The 19,830-nt window shown below is 28.8% G+C and overlaps 2 protein-coding genes across 2 annotated transcripts; one reads left to right on the top strand and one right to left on the bottom strand.

Annotated features, from left to right (window-relative positions):
- Positions 1 to 347: 347 nt before the first annotated feature.
- LOC100215780 (calmodulin-A) lies at positions 348 to 7,461 on the bottom strand. Its single transcript, XM_065788056.1, has 6 exons — positions 7,337 to 7,461; positions 4,874 to 4,907; positions 4,211 to 4,345; positions 3,909 to 4,097; positions 1,180 to 1,239; positions 348 to 733 (listed from the first exon to the last, which is right to left on the bottom strand). Exons 1-6 carry the CDS (start codon positions 7,349 to 7,351, stop codon positions 705 to 707), a joined length of 462 nt encoding a protein of 153 aa, XP_065644128.1. The 5' UTR covers positions 7,352 to 7,461; the 3' UTR covers positions 348 to 704.
- Positions 7,462 to 18,064: 10,603 nt separating this feature from the next.
- On the top strand, positions 18,065 to 19,599 carry LOC100204606 (innexin inx3). Its single transcript, XM_065787101.1, has 2 exons — positions 18,065 to 18,376; positions 18,448 to 19,599. Exons 1-2 carry the CDS (start codon positions 18,154 to 18,156, stop codon positions 19,428 to 19,430), a joined length of 1,206 nt encoding a protein of 401 aa, XP_065643173.1. The 5' UTR covers positions 18,065 to 18,153; the 3' UTR covers positions 19,431 to 19,599.
- The last annotated feature ends 231 nt before the right edge of the window (positions 19,600 to 19,830 follow it).

The following is a 19,830-nucleotide window of genomic DNA, read 5'->3' as shown; positions in this document are numbered from 1 at the left end:
AGGAATTTACTAGGATCTACAAATATCTATTTGTTCGGTTTATAGGTTCACATACATTTTTTTTATGTAAAATGTTGCCTATAATTGGTTTTATGCTTTTACATAAAACCGGTTACAGGCAATATCTTCTCAAACAATTTATAGACAATACCTTCTCGAATAAATCTCAAAAAAAAATTTTTTTTTTTAATTAGCTCCGCTTTACCTTCTACTCTCAGAATATAAAAATTAACATTACATTTACAACTTATACATTCAAGGGTTTGTTATGAAAGAGATTTTTTGAAGTAGTCAAGGTTGGCGGTGACCTTGTCACTACAATCGAGGCATTGAATAAAAGCTGAAAATTTTATTAATTTCTTGTCTATTTAATATAAAAAGTTTTTTTTCAAAATATTATAATTGAGATTAATATTGTGACTTATAAATAATTACAACTTTGAAAAATAAATAAATTATAAAATAAATAGCGCTTGCGAATGTTGAAAAACGTTTATTTTTACGTTATAATGTAAAAATAGCTGGCGTTGGGTATGCGTATCGTGGGAGCGTGACATTTGGGCGTACGTCTGGTTAAATTTAAATGAGCAAATTAGGCTAATAGATTGTTCCAAACTCTGATACCAAAGTGCTTTCAAAACTATATAGTAATAATAATAAAAAATGGCGTGTTGTAAAGCTCCAAAACGATATAGATAATCCTTTTAAATTTCTTTGAATGCTCTTGAAAGATCTGTAATACAGTAAAATTTAAAATTATTTTAAAAATATCATTGCAAAATTACCGTAAATTAATACACTAAATTATAATGAATTATAATCAAAATTAAATATTTAATAAAAATAAAATTTTGAAAAAATTTTGAAAATATTCAAAATTGGCGCTTTTTTTTTTAATATATATTTCTATCAGAGAATTATTTGAAAATGGATCCTTGTGACACAATTTATGTCGAGGACTCTCCTTTAATCAAAAACATTGTAATTCTTTCATTCAAAAAAACTCAAAAAAATACTGTAACTCTCTCATTCAAAAAATTTTTTATAGGATTAAATTTCACAAGAGATTTTTTATTCAATAAATTACCCTAAATAAGCACATTTTGCTCCATGTAGGCTGCACAAGATAGGTAAAGCTACAAATAAGTAAGTTACTAGTTTTTTAAACAACCAACTTACCTGAATATTTAACATGTGTAGCGTTTTTATTTATGCCAGTCACCTTCAGCATGTATTCAACTACAAAAAGTGAAACAACAAAACATATTGAGTTAATATCAAAACATTCTGTTTTAAGTTTTCATTCAACTCAACATCGATTGCTTAATGATTGAAAAAAAAAAATCTATAAAATAGTGATAATAGAAAATAAAAATAGTAATTAAAAAAAAGCCTGTACCTGATAACTCTGCAAAAACCTTAATTACACTTTTTATGTTTTTAAAACAACTTTGTAACAAAAACAATTTTCCTTTGATATTTTTCTTTTCCTTTCATAATTTGAATAATTTGAACTAAATACCATGAATAGTTCAAATTGCATACCTTATCTGAAAAGAAGGAATAAAAGCTTCCATGTCTGTCTAATTACAGGAGATTTTTTTTTTTAAAATAGTTTACTTCCCCAAGGCCGAGAAGACCACTACAGATGAGGAGGCTATCAGTGGTTATAACCCTCTCTCAACTATATAACTCCGAAACACGAACCTTGACAAACAAGGCCGCTGCGCGGAGAAACAAGTTGAGCGCAGTACTACTAGGGATGTGGTGCGAGTCGAACTCGGAACGTCTCGCTTATGAAGCAAGCGCTCTACCACTACACCACTACCGCATTACACGAAGATTACACGAAGTGCAATTTTAATGTTTCATGTTTTAGTAATTATGATTTAAATATTAAATATGACTCAAAAATAGGTAGTACATGTACCCTAAGCAATAAATAATATAGTCACTTCATTCACACTGATTAACCTAAAGTTATAACCAAGGACTCATTATGGGGCATCAATAATGCACATTAAAATCAATATTAGAGACACCACCCAGCTAAACTCTATGGTAACTCTTTTTTCAGAGTTCAGCTGTTAATGAACCAGCTGAATTCTGCGGAGAGCTACCGCAGAGTTTAGGAAACCATATTTCCAGCTAAATTTAGAACCATTAAACAGAGTTTTAGAGCTGTACCATCATTAGTAACAAAAGTAACAAAAAGAGTTGCATAGCCAGTATTAAGAAATAACAAGGAAAAACCCATGATTAGAAACAATGTAACAGGTTAACACTGTTTCTAAGAAGTTCTACAAGGCAAAAGGACATGTGGCAGGCTATACAGAACTATATGTTACCAGGAGCAGGTTGATCATGAAGATCCTGACCCCAACCTGAAAATTCTAGTGGAGCTCTACCAACTGATTTAATTTTTTTTTTTTTTAATTCTTTATCTCATAAATAATATTTGGTTGATGAAAAATTACTGCACACTTTGTAGCGACACTATTTTAAGATCAAGTTAACTTTTTGTCTTGTTTTATAATTTTATCCTCAAGTACTTTATAACTTATCCAACATTATAAATATGAAAACCTGTTTTGAGCAAGCTTTGTCTATTAATGAATGTTTTGTCTATTAAAGAATACTGACAAAAAAAGTGCAATAATTATGCATCAAATATCAATATACCCATACTAATAGATATTTAAAAACGAGTGCCCTACTCAACTAGCCCCCTAGGCCATGGGGAGCAATTTACAAAAAAATCTTTAACTTGAAGTTAAAGATTTTTTTGTAAATTGCTGTACCCTATATATAAATAACTTTATTTATATAATTTATTTATAGAGTACTTTATATTATATAGATTATTTATATATATGGTAAAGCGGTTTACAAAAAATCTTTGACTTTAAATTTATCTCCCCAAGGGCTAGGGGGCCAGTAGAGGATGCTAATTATTATTTTAATATCTATTAGAATTAGTGATTGACCGAAACAGAAAAAAAACTTAAACCGAAATAAACCAAAATTTTGGGTACTCTAGTTCAGTGCCGAAACCAAAACCGACATTCCAGCAAATATTTTACCGAAACCGATACGGACATTTTGGCCAGTCATAAATAATTTCATTAGGAAATTTTAATTAAAAATGCAATTTTATATTTGCTGTTATTTTATACATGTATTATGTTAGAATTGATTACACGTGTTTCACAAATTGAGATTTAATACTATAGATTAGATACTATAGAATTTAATACTATGAATAGATTTAATTAAGAGTTAATAGCAAAAGTTGAGAACCGGTTTTGATTTTCTCTGCAAGACAAGAATTTTTCAAGGTGTTTTGTAAAAATTCTTAAAACTTAAAAAGAGCAAATTCTAAAAATATTTTGTGAAAGTTCTCAAAAATATCTATTTTTCTAAAATAGAAAAAAATTTAAAATCTTACAAATTTTTATGGTTTCCGGTATGTTTTTCAACCGAAATTTCGCTTTTTACTGAATTTATAAAAAGTACCAGAACCAAAATTTTTAGGTATCGGTTTAAATTGAAATTTCAGTCAAAACTGAGACCAAAACTAGAATGGATAAATTATTAGGTGATGCATAATTATTGCACTTTTCTTGTTTTGCATTTTGGCCTTATAAAATTATAAAATAAAAAATTAAAAGCCCATTTATAAGATTTATTAAATTATTATTATTACTAAAACTTGCATAATTTTACAAGTTATTGAATATTATTAGCACTAAAATTCTTAACATTTACAAAAGTTCAAATTCAAAAATCATTAATTTTCTTATTCCAATATTGCTGTAAACTTTTAAAATTCATATTTACTCACATTTTATCTAGTTTGTTTGTCAATGTAATAAAACTGCATTAGAAGTTAATAAAAAAAAACTTACATTCCTGTTGATTTAAACGATCTCCAGTTTGTGTAAGAATGTGTTGCAAATCTTTGATTGATATAAGCCCAGTTTTATCTTTATCGTACAGCCTAAATGCCTCATATATATCATTTTCCCATGTACGCTGCTTCTTCATCATGGGAATCATGTACTCAAGAAATTTCGGAAATGTAATTTTGTTTTTACCTAAAAAAGATTATGAATTTGAGTAAATTTGATTAAAAGTCTTTAAACAAATTATTATTATAATTTATTTAACCTGTAAATTACAAATTTTTATTTAAATGAAGTTTATTAACCTAAAGCAAGGCTAATTTCTTTGATTTCTCTTTCAGAGGGACATTGACTTAATGATCTCATAACAGTCATCATTTCATCAATGGAAATAATTCCATCATTGTCTCGATCATATAAGTTGAAACATTCTTTAAACTCTAAAAACAATTTTTATATATTTATAAAGTAAAGTTTACTACAAGTTAAAAAAAGTACCTGAAATAATTTGTTTTATGTAAAGTTTTATTTTCTTCATTCAATTTATTTTATTAATTTGTAGCCAGTAAAAATGTACAGTTTTTGCGCTACAATAACAAAAGCAAGATGTATTAGATGTATTTGTTATTGTAGATTTTGTGTTGCAATAACACAAACACAGTTTTTGTGTTGCAATAACAAAAACAAGAATTTTGTGTTGCAATAACACAAACACAGTTTTTGTGATGCAAATTGTATAATATAAAGTCTCAAATAACCTGATTTTAATAAAAGGAAGTTTTTTAAAAAGTTTTTTTTTTTAAACTTTAAAAAACTGATTTCTAGTGCCTTGCTATAAATATTTGCTTCTTAATTTCAAAATATTTTTTATTTAAGGCCTAATCTAGCAAAACTGTTTTAAAATTCTATAAATCTTTTGTAAAATTTACAAAAAGTTATAAAACTTCATTTAAAATATGTATACATACCGGCAATTTGATCAGCATCAATGTTATTGCTTGACTAAAAATTCAAAAAAATAATGAAATTTATTTAAAAAAATACTTATTTATCAAAGGAAGATTTTTTGTAAATCTTTTCTTATACATCTTATTTTTCCCATTATTTTTAGAGAGAAGTTCAACTATGTGTTTAATTTTATTGTAATGTCTGTAATTTTAATTTTCTCCATCAACTTATCTCAATAAAAAAAATATATATATTTTAATTTTTTTTTGGAAAAAAAAATTGCAAAAAAACAGCAAACAAGAATAGGAATGTGTGTGCAGATTGATAGTCCTCAAAAATTGTGATGTAGAGTTTATTGATAGTCCTAAAAAATTGTGATGTAGAGTTTATTGATAGTCCTCAAAAATTGTGATGTAGAGTTTATTGATAGTCCTAAAAAATTGTGATGTAGAGTTTATTGATAGTCCTCAAAAATTGTGATGTAGAGTTTATTGATAGTCCTAAAAAATTGTGATGTAGAGTTTATTGATAGTCCTCAAAAATTGTGATGTAGAGTTTATTGATAGTCCTAAAAAATTGTGATGTAGAGTTTGTTGATAGTCCTCAAAATTGTGATGTAGAGTTTATTGATAGTCCTAAAAAATTGTGATGTAGAGTTTATTGATAGTCCTAAAAAATTGTGATGTAGAGTTTATTGATAGTCGTAAAAAATTGTGATGTAGAGTTTATTGATAGTCCTAAAAAATTGTGATGTAGAGTTTATTGATAGTCCTCAAAATTGTGATGTAGAGTTTATTGATAGTCCTAAAAAATTGTGATGCAGAGTTTATTGATAGTCCTAAAAAATTGTGATGCAGAGTTTATTGATAGTCCTAAAAAATTGTGATGTAGAGTTTATTGATAGTCCTAAAAAATTGTGATGTAGAGTTTGTTGATAGTCCTAAAAAATTGTGATATAAAGTTTGCTTTACACTTATACCACTTTTTTTATTTTTATTTTTATAATTCACCTCCACAAGGCCGAGAAGGCCACTACAGATGAGGAGGCTACTTGTGGTTATAACCCTCTATTAACTCTTTAACTCCAAAACACGAACCTTGACGAACAAGGCCGCTGCACGGAGAAACAAGTTGAGCGCGGTACTACCAGGGACATGGCGGGAATCGAACTCGGAACCTCTCGCTCATGAAGCGAGCGCTCTACCACTACACCACTACCGCATTACTATTATTTATATACCGCATTACCACTTACTATTATCTCTTTTTTTTATAAAATCACTTAGAACCAGTCTGCAAATTGTTGCATTAGATTTATAGGATTTTATCTGCATTTATTATATTAATAGAACTAATCAACTAAATTTTTAAATAATAATTAACAATAAAAACGAACAACTTGAAAATTATATAAATTATTAAGAAATAATCTTATAAGTTTAATCAGAATTTTATGTTATATGGTTAAAAGTTATATGGATTTTTGTGTTTCTAACCAATGGTATTGATGTTTAATTAGCAGTTATAGGTAAGTGGTTTTTAAGGTATCGCATTTTTTTCCTTAATGATTCCATTGCACCTTCTGCTTTAAAAAAAAAAAATTTCTTAGAGAAATAATGCACTGTTGATTATTAATTAATTAAGACTACAGACACCATTGCCTACTTCATCCTCAGGAAAGTCTTCTATGAGAGACTCTTTTCTAAAAGAGGTGCAGCCCAGATTGGCACAAATTTGTGGGCATGGTAGGTTGACTAGAGTCAGGTTTCACTAAGGAGAAAGCTTAACAGGTGTGGAATGCTTAAAATGACTGAAATTAGAAGCATCGAAAAAAGATAACACTCCAAGAAAAAAGAAAAAATCTTCCTGCTGGATATGATAGGGAGGTGATAGAGATGATGAGGATAATGATACTGTGTGTCTAAAGTGTGGTATTCATGGAGGTCTAGGAGAAGAATGGGTGTGCTGTGACTTATGTGGTGTTTAGTACCATATGCACAGCAATTCCAGGTGGAGCTGATATTGAAGTTAAGGACTGGATCTGTGAGAATTGCCTGCAAACAATATAAAAATATATGTTTTATATACTGGAGCCTTTTGCCCCATTTTTTTAAATTTGAGTCAACGTTAGTTGTAACTTTTAAGCTTTTTTTTTTCACTAAACAACTTAACATTTTTCTGAATAAAGCTTTTGTACATATAGAATAATTTAGAAGTAACAACAGAATGTGTTACCTATCATATAAAAAAATTTTCAGCTTCAATTCAATATTTATTTACTTATTTCAAAGAAAGAAAAAAAAGTTCTTGAAAACATGGGGCTTAATGCCCCCTGTTACCCAATATATTCATACAAGTTTTATGTATTACCTAAACATGAGCTGTACATGAATGTAAAAAACATGAGCTGTACAATTATTATATTTTATACATAAATATGAATTTAAAAAATTTAGATAAAATTAAAATACATATTAGAATACCATGTCTTTTACCATTGCAGCAAAATCTAGTAACTGATACAATAATTTGATGCTCTGCCGCTTAAGCAAAGAATGTGAAAGTTTTTATTTTTCATAACACGAAAATGACGAACCGTAAAAGCATATTTAGTTTAAATTTATATTTCGTTTCTATGAACAGCCGGATTAGGAGGGGGAGGGGGGGGGGAAACGCGGAGGTGTATGGCTTGAAAAAAGTCAAATGAAAAATGTGATAGCAATCTTTAAAAAAATATAGTTTCTAATTCGTTTTAGAAACACCGTTTTCTGGTCCACGCGAACAAAAAATGGGGATTATTAACTCAAGAAAAGAATTTTAGATTAAACAAAAACAGAACTTCGCTTCTTTTGTTAAACTTTCCAATAGAGTTTTAATGCTTAATTTTCGTCTCTTTTGCTAATCGCGACGTTAGAAATATTTTGTTTTTGATCTCCACTTTTTGAAAAAATTGAGTTATTAATAGTGTTTTGTATCTAAGAATAATGTTTTTCTACTCTATTAAAACCGAAGTTATAAGTTAAAAAGTTGCGGAAAAAACATAAGTTGTAAGAAAAATTTTATATGCTGTCGCCTAAAGTCTTTCTTTTTTAAATCGTTTATCTCAAAACTTAAAAATAAGGAGATAGAACAAGGTAATTCTAACGTCGCGTAATGCAGCCAAACGTTTTCTAAATCTTCACAAAGATTTAGAATAACGTTTTCTTTTTTTCATTCTAGTTTTGCAAGATATAAAAATCAACCAACATCTAAAACGGCGACCGCAAGTTATTTGTGGATGAAAAAATTAATGAATGTAATATTTAAATGCATTTTGCTCAAATTTTCAATTCTAAACCTTGCATCTCATTAAATGTATATCAGATTTGCATAAAATTTTCACCAAATGTTAATTCCATCAACTGAATAATTGGAGCTAAATGTTTACAATACTGTTTTTAATTTATGAAAAGTTAAAACGACAAAAATACGTTTTCAAAAGTCTTTAATGAAATATTTAGGACAGCTTAATTGGACTAATGCTTGGTTTTTTAGAACAATTTTTATTCAGGTTGTAGATTAGGGATCGTATATAAATTACGCAATGCTTAACTCTTAAAGAAGTAGAAGATTTTAAGCTCTTTTACGCGGCGATTTTCATTAAACTTAATGGCCTATTTTTATTTGTATTTAACTTAAGGCTCTGCAAAAGAAAAACTTTGCTGATAAAGTTTATATTTACCAAAAACATTGGGGAGACAGTCATATCAAGTGAACTCTACAATTCTTGGTCGGTTTGACCAACAGTACTAATGCGCCTTCTAGAATCGTGTGCAATTCTTGTCTGCTTTCTCTATGTTATCTTTCTAACTCGATTTCTTCTATCTTACACTCTAATACACCTTCGTTCTTCCCAAACTCACTCTACTCTTGGTCCGTAGTGCAGGTAATGACGCTCCTTCGCGAGCTGAACTTGTCTTTGCAGGCCTTGGTAATGTGGCCTCCGCAAGGCAATTAGCTGGCGGAGGATAAACCACAATATCATCGTTTATATTTACTATAGTTTATATTTAAAATTATGGTATTGGCAACCTCTTCTGGCAGAGAGTTTCAATTATATGCAACTTGATTGTTGAAAAATTTATAACGAACTAGGGAGCTACTATTAATTTTTTAACGAAAGCATTTGCTATTACAATAGATAGGAGAAGTGGATAACGGTTTAATATACTAGTAGATTGAATCAACTCCGTTTTCAAATTTGAATTTTTTGGATAAGATCAGCACGCTTTGTTCAGTCAATATGTAAATTTTGGCCAAATTTAGCACATCTTGTCTTGTAGTCAAAGTGTTTCAGTTTATGGGGTATTTTTTGACGAAATGTTGAATTACATAAGTGTCTTTTTTTAAGATTAGAGCGCAAGACGCTTGTAGCGTATTCTAAATGGGGACAAGCATAAGTATTGCAGAAGTTTTTCTAAATTTTTATTTCTCTGCTTACAAATGTATGCTTTAAAATGTATTCCTTAGCTGCAGCGCTGAATGCTAGACTCTTGTACTTTACAAAGTATTTTACAGATCACCAGAAAGTTGAATATCAAGGTCTTTTTTCAACGTTGTTGCTTCTAGCTGGATTCATTTGCTTAGCCGTTTGAGTCATTTTCATCAATGAAATTACATAAAGAACAAATTTGGTTTATATATATATATATATATATATATATATATATATATATATATATATATATATATATATATATATATATATATATATATATATATATATATAAATATATATATTTGATTTTTTGACGAGATTAAATAAAAATAACTACATGATTTTTACTACTAAAAGTTTCATGCGTTTAGCAAACATCAGGAAAAAAATACATTGTTTTTGTTCGTTAAAAAATATACTCAATAAACATCGTGGCGTTCAAATTATATTAAGTTAACGTTATAATTATATATGTATATACATATATATATATATATATATATATATATATATATATATATATATATATATATATATATATATATATATATATATATATTTATATATGTAATAGTCAAGAAATCCCTAGTTTCAATAATAATTCTAGCATTTCTGATAAAGTGATATATTAATACAAACATTTCTGTATATATATATATATGTGCGGTAGTGGTGTAGTGGTAGTGCGCTCGCTTCATAAGCGAGAGGTTCCGAGTTCGATCCCCACCACGTCCCTGGTAGTACCGCGCTCAACTTGTTTCTCCGCGCAGCGGCCTTGTTCGTCAAGGTTCGTGTTTCGGAGTTATAGAGTTGAGAGAGGGTTATAACCACAATTAAGTAGCCTCCTCATCTGTAGTGGCCTTTGGGCCTTGGGGAGGTGAAATAACAAAAAAAAAAAAAAAATATATATATATATATATATATATACACATACACACACACATATATATATGTATTATATATATATATACACATATATATATACATATATGTATATACAAGATCTATATATATATATATAGTTATAAATATATATAGTATTATACATATATATGCATACATCATACATGCCTACATACATACATATGTATATATATATATATATATATATACATATATACATACATACATATATATATATATATATATATATATATATATATATATATATATATATATATATATATATATATATATATATATATATATATATATATATATATATATATAGAAATCGTATATATAAGATTTGTTATTTGTGTACTAATGTTATTAAAGGTGAAGTAACTTGTTATGTCATAAATCCTTGCTACTAAATATAGAATTATTTTATTTACAGTAACAAAACTTTAAAGAGTCTTTTTCAAGAGACTCTGAGGAGTTTTGCAATTCAAAGATTGCATAAAATCTTTGTCCTCTTGGCACAAGTATTGCCACGATAGCTGATATCAGCAGTTCTTTAAAGAGCCACTAGTGGTCTGACAAGACAAATTTATTATATGGAGAGCCACTGGTGGTCTTGCAAGATTTAATTTATTATACTGGGGTACCCTAGCTAAAAAGTCCTACAGGACCTATAGGATTTTGAAAAAAAAAAGAAAAAACTTTAATAACTATAAACACTTTTTAACTTTATATGATGTGCTCGCTACATCATACGATGTGGTCGTTACGTTATACAGAGGAGTTTTAAGGAGGGTGAAATTTAGATAAGAGTTTTTATAAAATTTGGGTTTTTACAAAATTTGTTTATCTTTTTAAAATGGCATCCTCTGTAGCAGATAATGAGGTAGTTGATATTTTAACAAATATTGGTTTACAAGATCTCATAAACTGATTTAAAACAAAAAGATTTGATATTTAGTTTTAGCTGTATCTGATGAGGAGTTATCACACTTGGTGATAAAATCAGACTTAAAGGTTCTTGTAGATGCGAACAGCAACAACAAGCAAGAAAATGTACCTTGTCATCGACAGACGACTTAAATCAAAATGAAAATTTATCTTTTTCTCCATCGTTAAACCTCAGAAGATTTCAAGCAATGATAGAGATCGTTTGTTCAAAGGATGAAGAGTAAAAGGGTATTTTTCAAGAATATTGAGTCAAAACTACGTAGAGTTTATTACTAGTTACATATAGTTACTTTAGTTAACTAAAAATAAACAAACAAAAAAATTTAATTGAATAAAAGTTAGTATTTAACAAGTTCATTGAACTTTTTAATTGGCTAACACTGAAAGTGTCTATTATTAACAATATGTTAACATTAATGTTTTGTTAACAATTTGTTAACATTAATGTTTTGTTAACAATTTGTTAACATTAATGTTTTGTTAACAATTTGTTAACATTAATGTTTTGTTAACAATTTGTTAACATTAATGTTTTGTTAACAATTTGTTAACATTAATGTTTTGTTAACAATTTGTTAACATTAATGTTTTGTTAACTATTTGTTAACATTAATGTTTTGTTAACAATTTGTTAACATTAATGTTTTGTTAACAATTTGTTAACATTAATGTTTTGTTAACAATTTGTTAACATTAATGTTTTGTTAACAATTTGTTAACATTAATGTTTTGTTAACAATTTGTTAACATTAATGTTTTGTTAACTATTTGTTAACATTAATGTTTTGTTAACAATTTGTTAACATTAATGTTTTGTTAACAATTTGTTAACATTAATGTTTTGTTAACAATTTGTTAACATTAATGTTTTGTTAACAATTTGTTAACATTAATGTTTTGTTAACAATTTGTTAACATTAATGTTTTGTTAACAATTTGTTAACATTAATGTTTTGTTAACAATTTGTTAACATTAATGTTTTGTTAACTATTTGTTAACATTAATGTTTTGTTAACAATTTGTTAACATTAATGTTTTGTTAACAATTTGTTAACATTAATGTTTTGTTAACAATTTGTTAACATTAATGTTTTGTTAACAATTTGTTAACATTAATGTTTTGTTAACAATTTGTTAACATTAATGTTTTGTTAACAATTTGAATAATTAAAAACAAGTAACATTTTACTTGTTTTTGATTAATCAAATTGTCCATTCGTCAAATTCTGTGGTAAATTTTCTTGCAATATTTGAAAATTTTGTAATTATTTTATAATGTTAAATTTTGAAAATCAACAAAAAAAACCTCTAAAAAAAAAATCAATAAAAAATACTCTTAAAAAAAAATCAACAAAAAAAAAACTCTTAAAAAAAAAGAAAATTTTAACTGTAACATTTGTTTATAAAAATTTAAAAATTGTTTTTAAAATCTACAAACATTGTGTTTTGACAAATTATTATATATTCTCAGTTTTCTAATTGACATTTAATTGTCAAATATTTATTCTACAGTTGTGTAGAATATATATTTGACAATTGTAGTATAAAATAATTTTGATAGATTACATTGGCATATGGCAAATATGTATGCTAGAAAAATTCCTACTACTGACCAGAAAATAATTTTACAAAAAGCAGATCTTGGATGTAGAAAAATAAAACTTGAAATAAATGACAATCAAAAAGAAAAAAGTTGCTTACAATAAAGTTGTTTAAAAAACCCGATGGAAGTGAGTTAATGGCTTGTTTAGCCAAATCTTTTGAGATTTTTATTGAACTGTAGTCTTGGTGTAAATGAAATTAAATTAGGTATGGGTGGAGGCCAAGGAAAAGTGGATATTAGACCAATACATAAACCTTTGTCAACTAAATCAATAAATTAAGAACTTATAGTTACTGAAAAGAACAAGTGTTTGAGTTGCGGGAAGGAATTCCGCTTGAATCAATGTTTTTCCAGAAGGAGAAACATCTTTTATTCTTGTTGATTGTTCATAAATCCATTTCATTTATTGATGCTGTAAATTGTTGGATTCCAACTTCATATAAATGTTCCAGTTTATTAATTCTACCAAGACATCGAAAATAAGTTACCTTTAGAAGAAAAATTATTTCGACTTTATGACAATGCATTCAATGATGCCTTTTTTGGCATGTTGTAAACTTTTGACTAAAAATGTTTTAAGTGTCAATGTTTTTCTTTGATTTTATTGTTGAGTTTTATAACTTTAAGTTGTTTTGAAAAGATTAAAATAGTTGCGTAGTTTTCCTAGCAAATTTAAATTAGAGAAAGAATTCAATTTTGTTATGTACATTTTCAAATTGGTCGGCTATATCAAAAAGTGGGGTTAATAGTTCACCATCTTTAGTAAAAATATTTAAAAAAAATTAAAAAGTATTATTTGATTAAATTTAACAAAATTAGTTATAAAATAGTTGTTATACCAGAGTTAACGTCAAATAAAGGTTGAGGGACTTTTTGTAATTCCAAATATAGCAGTGCTTTGCCTATATCAGTTGCTTCAAATATTGGACGTTCATCAGAATTGAAATGGTCATGAGAATTCTTTCTGTGTCTTAGTTCATTGTTAAGTTCAAGACTCATTGGATTATTGAGTTGACCGCTCACCCAAAGTTTTAAGGCTGGTGTTTTAATTGTCCGTATACGATGGTTTGCCCAAGCGTGTCTCTATATATCAAGTTTATCATTTATTTTTTAAAGAAAAATGTAGTGAAATGCAAGCAAATTTTCTGCGTTTGAAGGATTGAGTATGTAACTATCTTCTGTGTTATAAAATAGCTCATAATAGTAATTTAATAAACCAGAAGAAACGTCTCTCCACAATCATTCTATGCTTTGATTATGAATACTCTTAACGATTAATATACTTCCTCTTCATTCTCCACATTTTTTAATCATGCAATCTGCAATAAGTACATTTTTCATACCTTAGTCTGATCTGACTTTACTTGGCAAGCCAAAATCATTAACATCTTTTAAAAAGCAATTAAATACAGTGTTAGCTTTGTTATCGGTTGAACACACCAGGACAACTGGCAAACGACTAAAACCATCTATAACTCCTGTTATTATAAAATACCAACATGCTAACTTATGATTCTTATTAACGTGCCATAGTAGATTACATTGTAGATTCTGTAATGAAGACTGTTTTTTTTTCGCTCTTGGTTTCCTAAATCGTCTGCTCCTAATATTGATTTTCGCAATACTGATCTTCGAACACTTATACCATGAACTTTTAATATTTGGCTGGGCAATCTTCCTCCGTATTTTGAAAACTCGTTTGTTAATAAAACTACTCGTGAATCAAGATCATCATTTGTAATATTAATAAAATTATGCTTTTTCTAATAATAATATAAGTAATTGTTACTTTTTCTCTCAGCAACATTTAGAAACCTAGAAATGTCTTTAACTGTAAAATCTTCTTCTAAGAGATTTTCGAACACATGACAAGGTATTTCAAACTTTGAGAGTCCTCAAAGTTCACTTGGATACTTATTAAGTATTTTCGTATTATAGATTGAACATTTAACTCTTTACTGCATTACTTTTTGTTTGTTTGAAACACCTAATACTTCAAAGTCTCTTAAGAACAACTTTAAAATCAGATCAGTAGTTATAGATTCCTGTTGAAAATTTTAATCAAATAAGAAAGTCCCAGGTCTTGCATTACTCTCTTTAGCTGATGATCAGCCATTTTATAAATCAAACCTGTAATGTATAAAGTAGCGTAACTTTATATAGTAGTCATCACATCATATAATGATGTGAGCACATCATATATATAGTGCGCAGATTATATAATGTAATAACACATCATATAATGCTTAAGCACATCATATATAGTAGTAAGCACATCATATATTGTAGTGAGCACATCATATATTGCAGTGAGCACATCAAATTATGTAGTTAGCGCAGTGTATAATGTAGTCACCACATCGTATAATGCAATGAGCACAGCAAATAATGTAGTGAGCACATCGCATAATAAACTATACGCACTTAAGGCAGCTTTAGCGTTCCATAATTATTGTCGGAAAAATTATTTGATTGTCCACTTTTTAATTATTTTGAACGTTGATAACGTTTTTCATTTGTCACAAACAAAAAATCAAAAAGAAATTAAAATAAAATACAGCAAAAAAGTGTTGTCTAAATTATTTAGTCTAAATTATATTTTATTTGTTTAAATTTTTTTTTATTCTTACTTTTTTATTCGACTCGGTGCCGGGTACCCGGTCTCGGACCCGGTTTTTACCACTGAATTTGGACTAAACTTTGGAATAAAATATATTTATTAATGGCTAGTGAACTTTAATTCAGTACCCAATTAATAATAAAGTAAAACCCAATTTTTTTCAGCCAATCATTATCGCAAAAATTTAGATCTTCCTATATTTATAAATGGTAATGTACTCGATGAGTCATCTACTCTTCTAGGATTAATTCTTACTTCCAATCTTTCTTTGAAACCATATATCAAATCCATTGCAAAATTAGTATCTGATAATGTCTCTTTATTGTGCTCGACAATTTCTTACTCTGGGTTCTTTTCTTTATCTTTTTAAATCACAAATCCATCCTTGTATGGAATATTGTTTCCATATCTGGGGCGGATCTTCCAATAATGCCCTTTCTCTTTTAGACAAGATGCAAAAAGGCATTGTAAACATAGTTAGACCTTCTCTTGCAGCCAATCTCCAACCATTATCACATTGTCGCTATGTTGCTTCTCTTTCTCTTTTCCACAAATACTATAATGGGCACTGCTCTAAAGAGCCATCTTGTGCCATCTGCTAAAATTCATTCTTGTGTTACTCATCATTCAATTAAGTCTAATCCTTTTACTGTGAGTGCTCCAAAAACTCGTATTCATCTAGTTTTTATCCTCGAGGATAAGTTCTTTGGAATTTGTTTCCTTCTTCTTGCTTTCCTGATTCATATAATTTGCAATATTTTAAGTCGTCTGTCAATCGTTATCTTGCTCTATAATTTTCATTTTTTCTCGTTCAGTAACTTCCAACTCTTGTTAGTGGTTGCTTGCAGCTTTGTTGGAAGCAAAGACGTTAAAAAATAAAAAATTAAAAAATTAGCAACAGTTATTTATCCGATACTTATTTAAGCATCGTAACATTTTCTAGAAAAACAGTAAAAAAGAATGTTGCATTTAACCAAATTTTTAAACTTTATTTTAATATATATTTAGATTTTTTTTTTTATTAGAACAATTGATTTTTTTATAAATATTATTTTGTTTTTTGTTTCTTTTTATTTTCATATATAAAAAGTTATGTCCTGATAATAAAGTTTTATACGCTATCCAATTAATTTTATTGGTTTTCGATTCTCCACGTTTTTATGTTTAGTATATATATGTTCTTAGTTTGATATCTTTGAAATATATTATATTTTTAGAATGTCAAATAAACGTAGTGCAATTTTGGAGTTGTTTCGTAAAGGAATGCGTCAATGTGATATTGTTCGCTTGCTTAATGTGCCTAAGCAAACTGTGTCCAAGGCCGTGTTTTCAAGGAGCTCGGCCACGATGTTCGCCGTGCAGGAAGTGGTAGAAGACGCACCATAAACACGTCCACCAACTCAGGAAGCGAGTCAAGCGAAATTCGAGGGTCTCCATGCAAAAAATCGCCTGTGAAATTGGAATGAAACGTGAATCAATGCGACAAATGGCAAAAAGGGAGCTCAACCTCAAGCCTTACAAGCTCCAAAAAGTTCAATTGCTCACCGATGAAAACAAATGTGTGCGGCTCCAGAGATGTCACCAACTCAAGCGTCGGTCCGCTGCTCAGCGATGGGAGCGAATCCTGTTCATGGACGAGAAGCTGTTTACCGTCGAGCAGACTCACAACCACCAAAACAACAAGAGCTGGTCCGCTGAGGCTCCTAGCACGTCGGCCATTGTCGAACACCACCAAAATCCTCAGTCCTTCATGGTCTGGGGCGGAATCTGTGCTAGCGGTAAGACCCTCCTCGTTTTCGTGGATCAAGAAGTCAAAATCAACCAAGAAGTCTACCGGCGCAACATTCTCAAGACTGTTGTACTTCCGTGGGCCTAACAGCACTTCGGCAATGTATATTGGACGTTTCAACAGGAAAAACGACTCAATACTGGTGTCGGACCCATTTTCCGGACTTCATCGCGTCTTCGGAATGGCCGTCTACTCACTGGATCTCAACCCGATGTATTACAGCGTGTGGTTAATTTTGGAGGCCAGGGCCTGTGCTACACGTCACATAAGTTTGGAGTTGCTGATGCAATCGCTGCGCCGGGAATGGAATCGATTGTTGCCAGAAGACCTGCGGCCCATCGCTGAAAATTTCAAGACGCGTTTGGGCTTATGCATTGTTGCGGGAGGAAGCCACTTCGAAACCGGCTCAGTATATATACTGATGGTATATAACAATGAATAACAACAACATGGACCTTCCGCAATAATATATTATTGCGGAAGGTCCATGTTGTTGTTATTCATCGTTGTTTTACTTAATTTTTGTTGGTTCAATAAAAAATTATTAAAAATGTTTGTCTCCGTTTTTTTCTGGTCACCCTGTGTATATATATATATATATATATATATATATATATATATATATATATATATATATATATATATATATATATATATATATATATATATATATATATATATATATATATATATATATATATATGTATATATATATATATATATATATATATATATATATATATATATATATATATATATATATATATATATATATATATATATGTATAAATATCAATTCTATTCGGAATTAGTTAAAGAATTGTTTTTTTGATAATAAAGCCATTGCATTGTAAACGTCTTTTCATTACTTTGCAGTGTGCAGTTAATGCTCGCATGATCGAATTCGTTTTGCAATATTATTATGTTGCAACATTTAATTCTACGTATATTTAAACATGTCGTTAGTAGCAAACAGTATTAAAGAGATTATATCAATCAAAATTAAATCAAGAAATGATAGTGTGACTGATCAATACCAACGAATTTTTATGACTAAAATTTGCATTGTATTTGCGGCGCTTATTGGTGTAAATTACTTTAATGATAAGGTTTCTTGCATTGTGGCAAATACAAATGGAATGAGCGATAGTTTTGTGGGTACTACATGCTGGATTCAAGGTAAAATAGTTTTTTTGAGTAGTGTTGGAGGGAGAGAAGATACTTTTTGTTAAAACTAACTTCGTATTTAGGATTTTATGTTTTTGAAGAAATGATTAATAGATTTGAAGATTGTGGTTACTATGGAATACCAAAAAATATGGAGCACGACGGTATTAATAGTCTTGGCCATTTATGTGCAGTTAATGATCGTGCTTTAGGAAAGATTTTTGGTTGTTATCCAATGAAAAAAAAGTATTATGACCAATATCAATATATGCCGTTTTTTATAGCTTCCTTAGCAATATTGTTTTATCTTCCTTATGTAATATTTAAAATTACAAATAGTGACTTGATGAGCCTTAAAGATACATTAAACAACAAGGAAGTAAAAGCTGAAGATATTGTATCCGCCTACTTTAACGTGAAAACTAATAGCGTAAGAAAAATGAAATTGCGAGTAATAATGTCTGTTTGTATCAAATTTTTATATTTATTTGCAAACGTTGTTGCTTTCATTCTTTGCGATGTATTACTCAATGGCGATTTTCGTAAATATGGCTTAAACTATGTTCGTTGGATCCGATCTCATAGTTTTATAGGATTAACTAGCAACGGTTTAAAATCACAAACAGAGCCAAAACCAGGTTATGTCCTACTCCCTGCTATGGGATTTTGTGAAATTCACGAGGCATCGCGTGATAATAGAAACTCTTATATTAACAGTCATCGTTTTATCTGCGAAATTTCTCCGCATCTATTGTATCAATACGTTATGCTAGTGTTTTGGTTTCTACTTGTATTTGGAATTGGTATTTCTATTGCTGGAGTAGTTGTAGCTATGTTTGGATACTTGATCAACTTTATTTGTCTTTTGAGTAAAGACAGCCCTGCAAAAAAAATATATCGTATCGTCACATTCAGAGAAATAGATTATCTTGAGTGCATTCGAAGAAAAAATCTGCCTTTGTATAGTGATGTCCTGTACAGTTTAAAAGAAAAGCGGGTCAAAAAGACTAAATATTCAGAAAGAAAGTTCGAACATTTTGCTTTTGTTAAATCAGACCGCGAATAATATAGGAAAATAATAAATGAAATCAAAATGCTTCACTTCTTATTTAAATTTTATAATTAAGCTAAGATTTTTGTAATTTATTTTTTAGAATATAATAAAAAGATAACTTAATATGAAGAACTTTGTAACACATTTGATTTGAATGTTCAGTAAAATATTAATAAATTTATTTGCTTGATTTGATACTTATAAAACACACGCCCAATTTGCCCACTTGGAAGTATTGGGTTGAAAAATACGGTATACATTTAAACCATTTTAAAGTATAGCATAACTTTTTAATCTATTGATTTATAAAGTCAAAAGTGCTCTAGCAAGGTTGTGGCGAGTGAGACTCAAGTCTTAAAAGCACTTATTTAAACATAGCGGTGGAATTCATGACCTTGAAATCATAAGCTCT

Source organism: Hydra vulgaris, chromosome 01, assembly GCF_038396675.1.
Source record: "Hydra vulgaris chromosome 01, alternate assembly HydraT2T_AEP".
NCBI lineage: Eukaryota > Metazoa > Cnidaria > Hydrozoa > Anthoathecata > Hydridae > Hydra > Hydra vulgaris.
Note: the sequence above shows the minus strand (reverse complement) of the source record. Positions and strands in the feature narration are given on the sequence as shown.

Excerpts from the sequence above, each read along its gene's own strand:
- LOC100215780 (XM_065788056.1), bottom strand. Across the intron at positions 4,098-4,210 it reads AGAAATTAGCCTTGCTTTAG|GTAAAAACAAAATTACATTT; the intron begins GTTAATAAACTT and ends AATCTTTTTTAG. Across the intron at positions 734-1,179 it reads TACACATGTTAAATATTCAG|ATCTTTCAAGAGCATTCAAA; the intron begins GTAAGTTGGTTG and ends ACTGTATTACAG.
- LOC100204606 (XM_065787101.1), top strand. The coding sequence starts at position 18,154 with ATGTCGTTAGTAGCAAACAGTATTAAAGAGATTATATCAATCAAAATT. Across the intron at positions 18,377-18,447 it reads TACTACATGCTGGATTCAAG|GATTTTATGTTTTTGAAGAA; the intron begins GTAAAATAGTTT and ends CTTCGTATTTAG.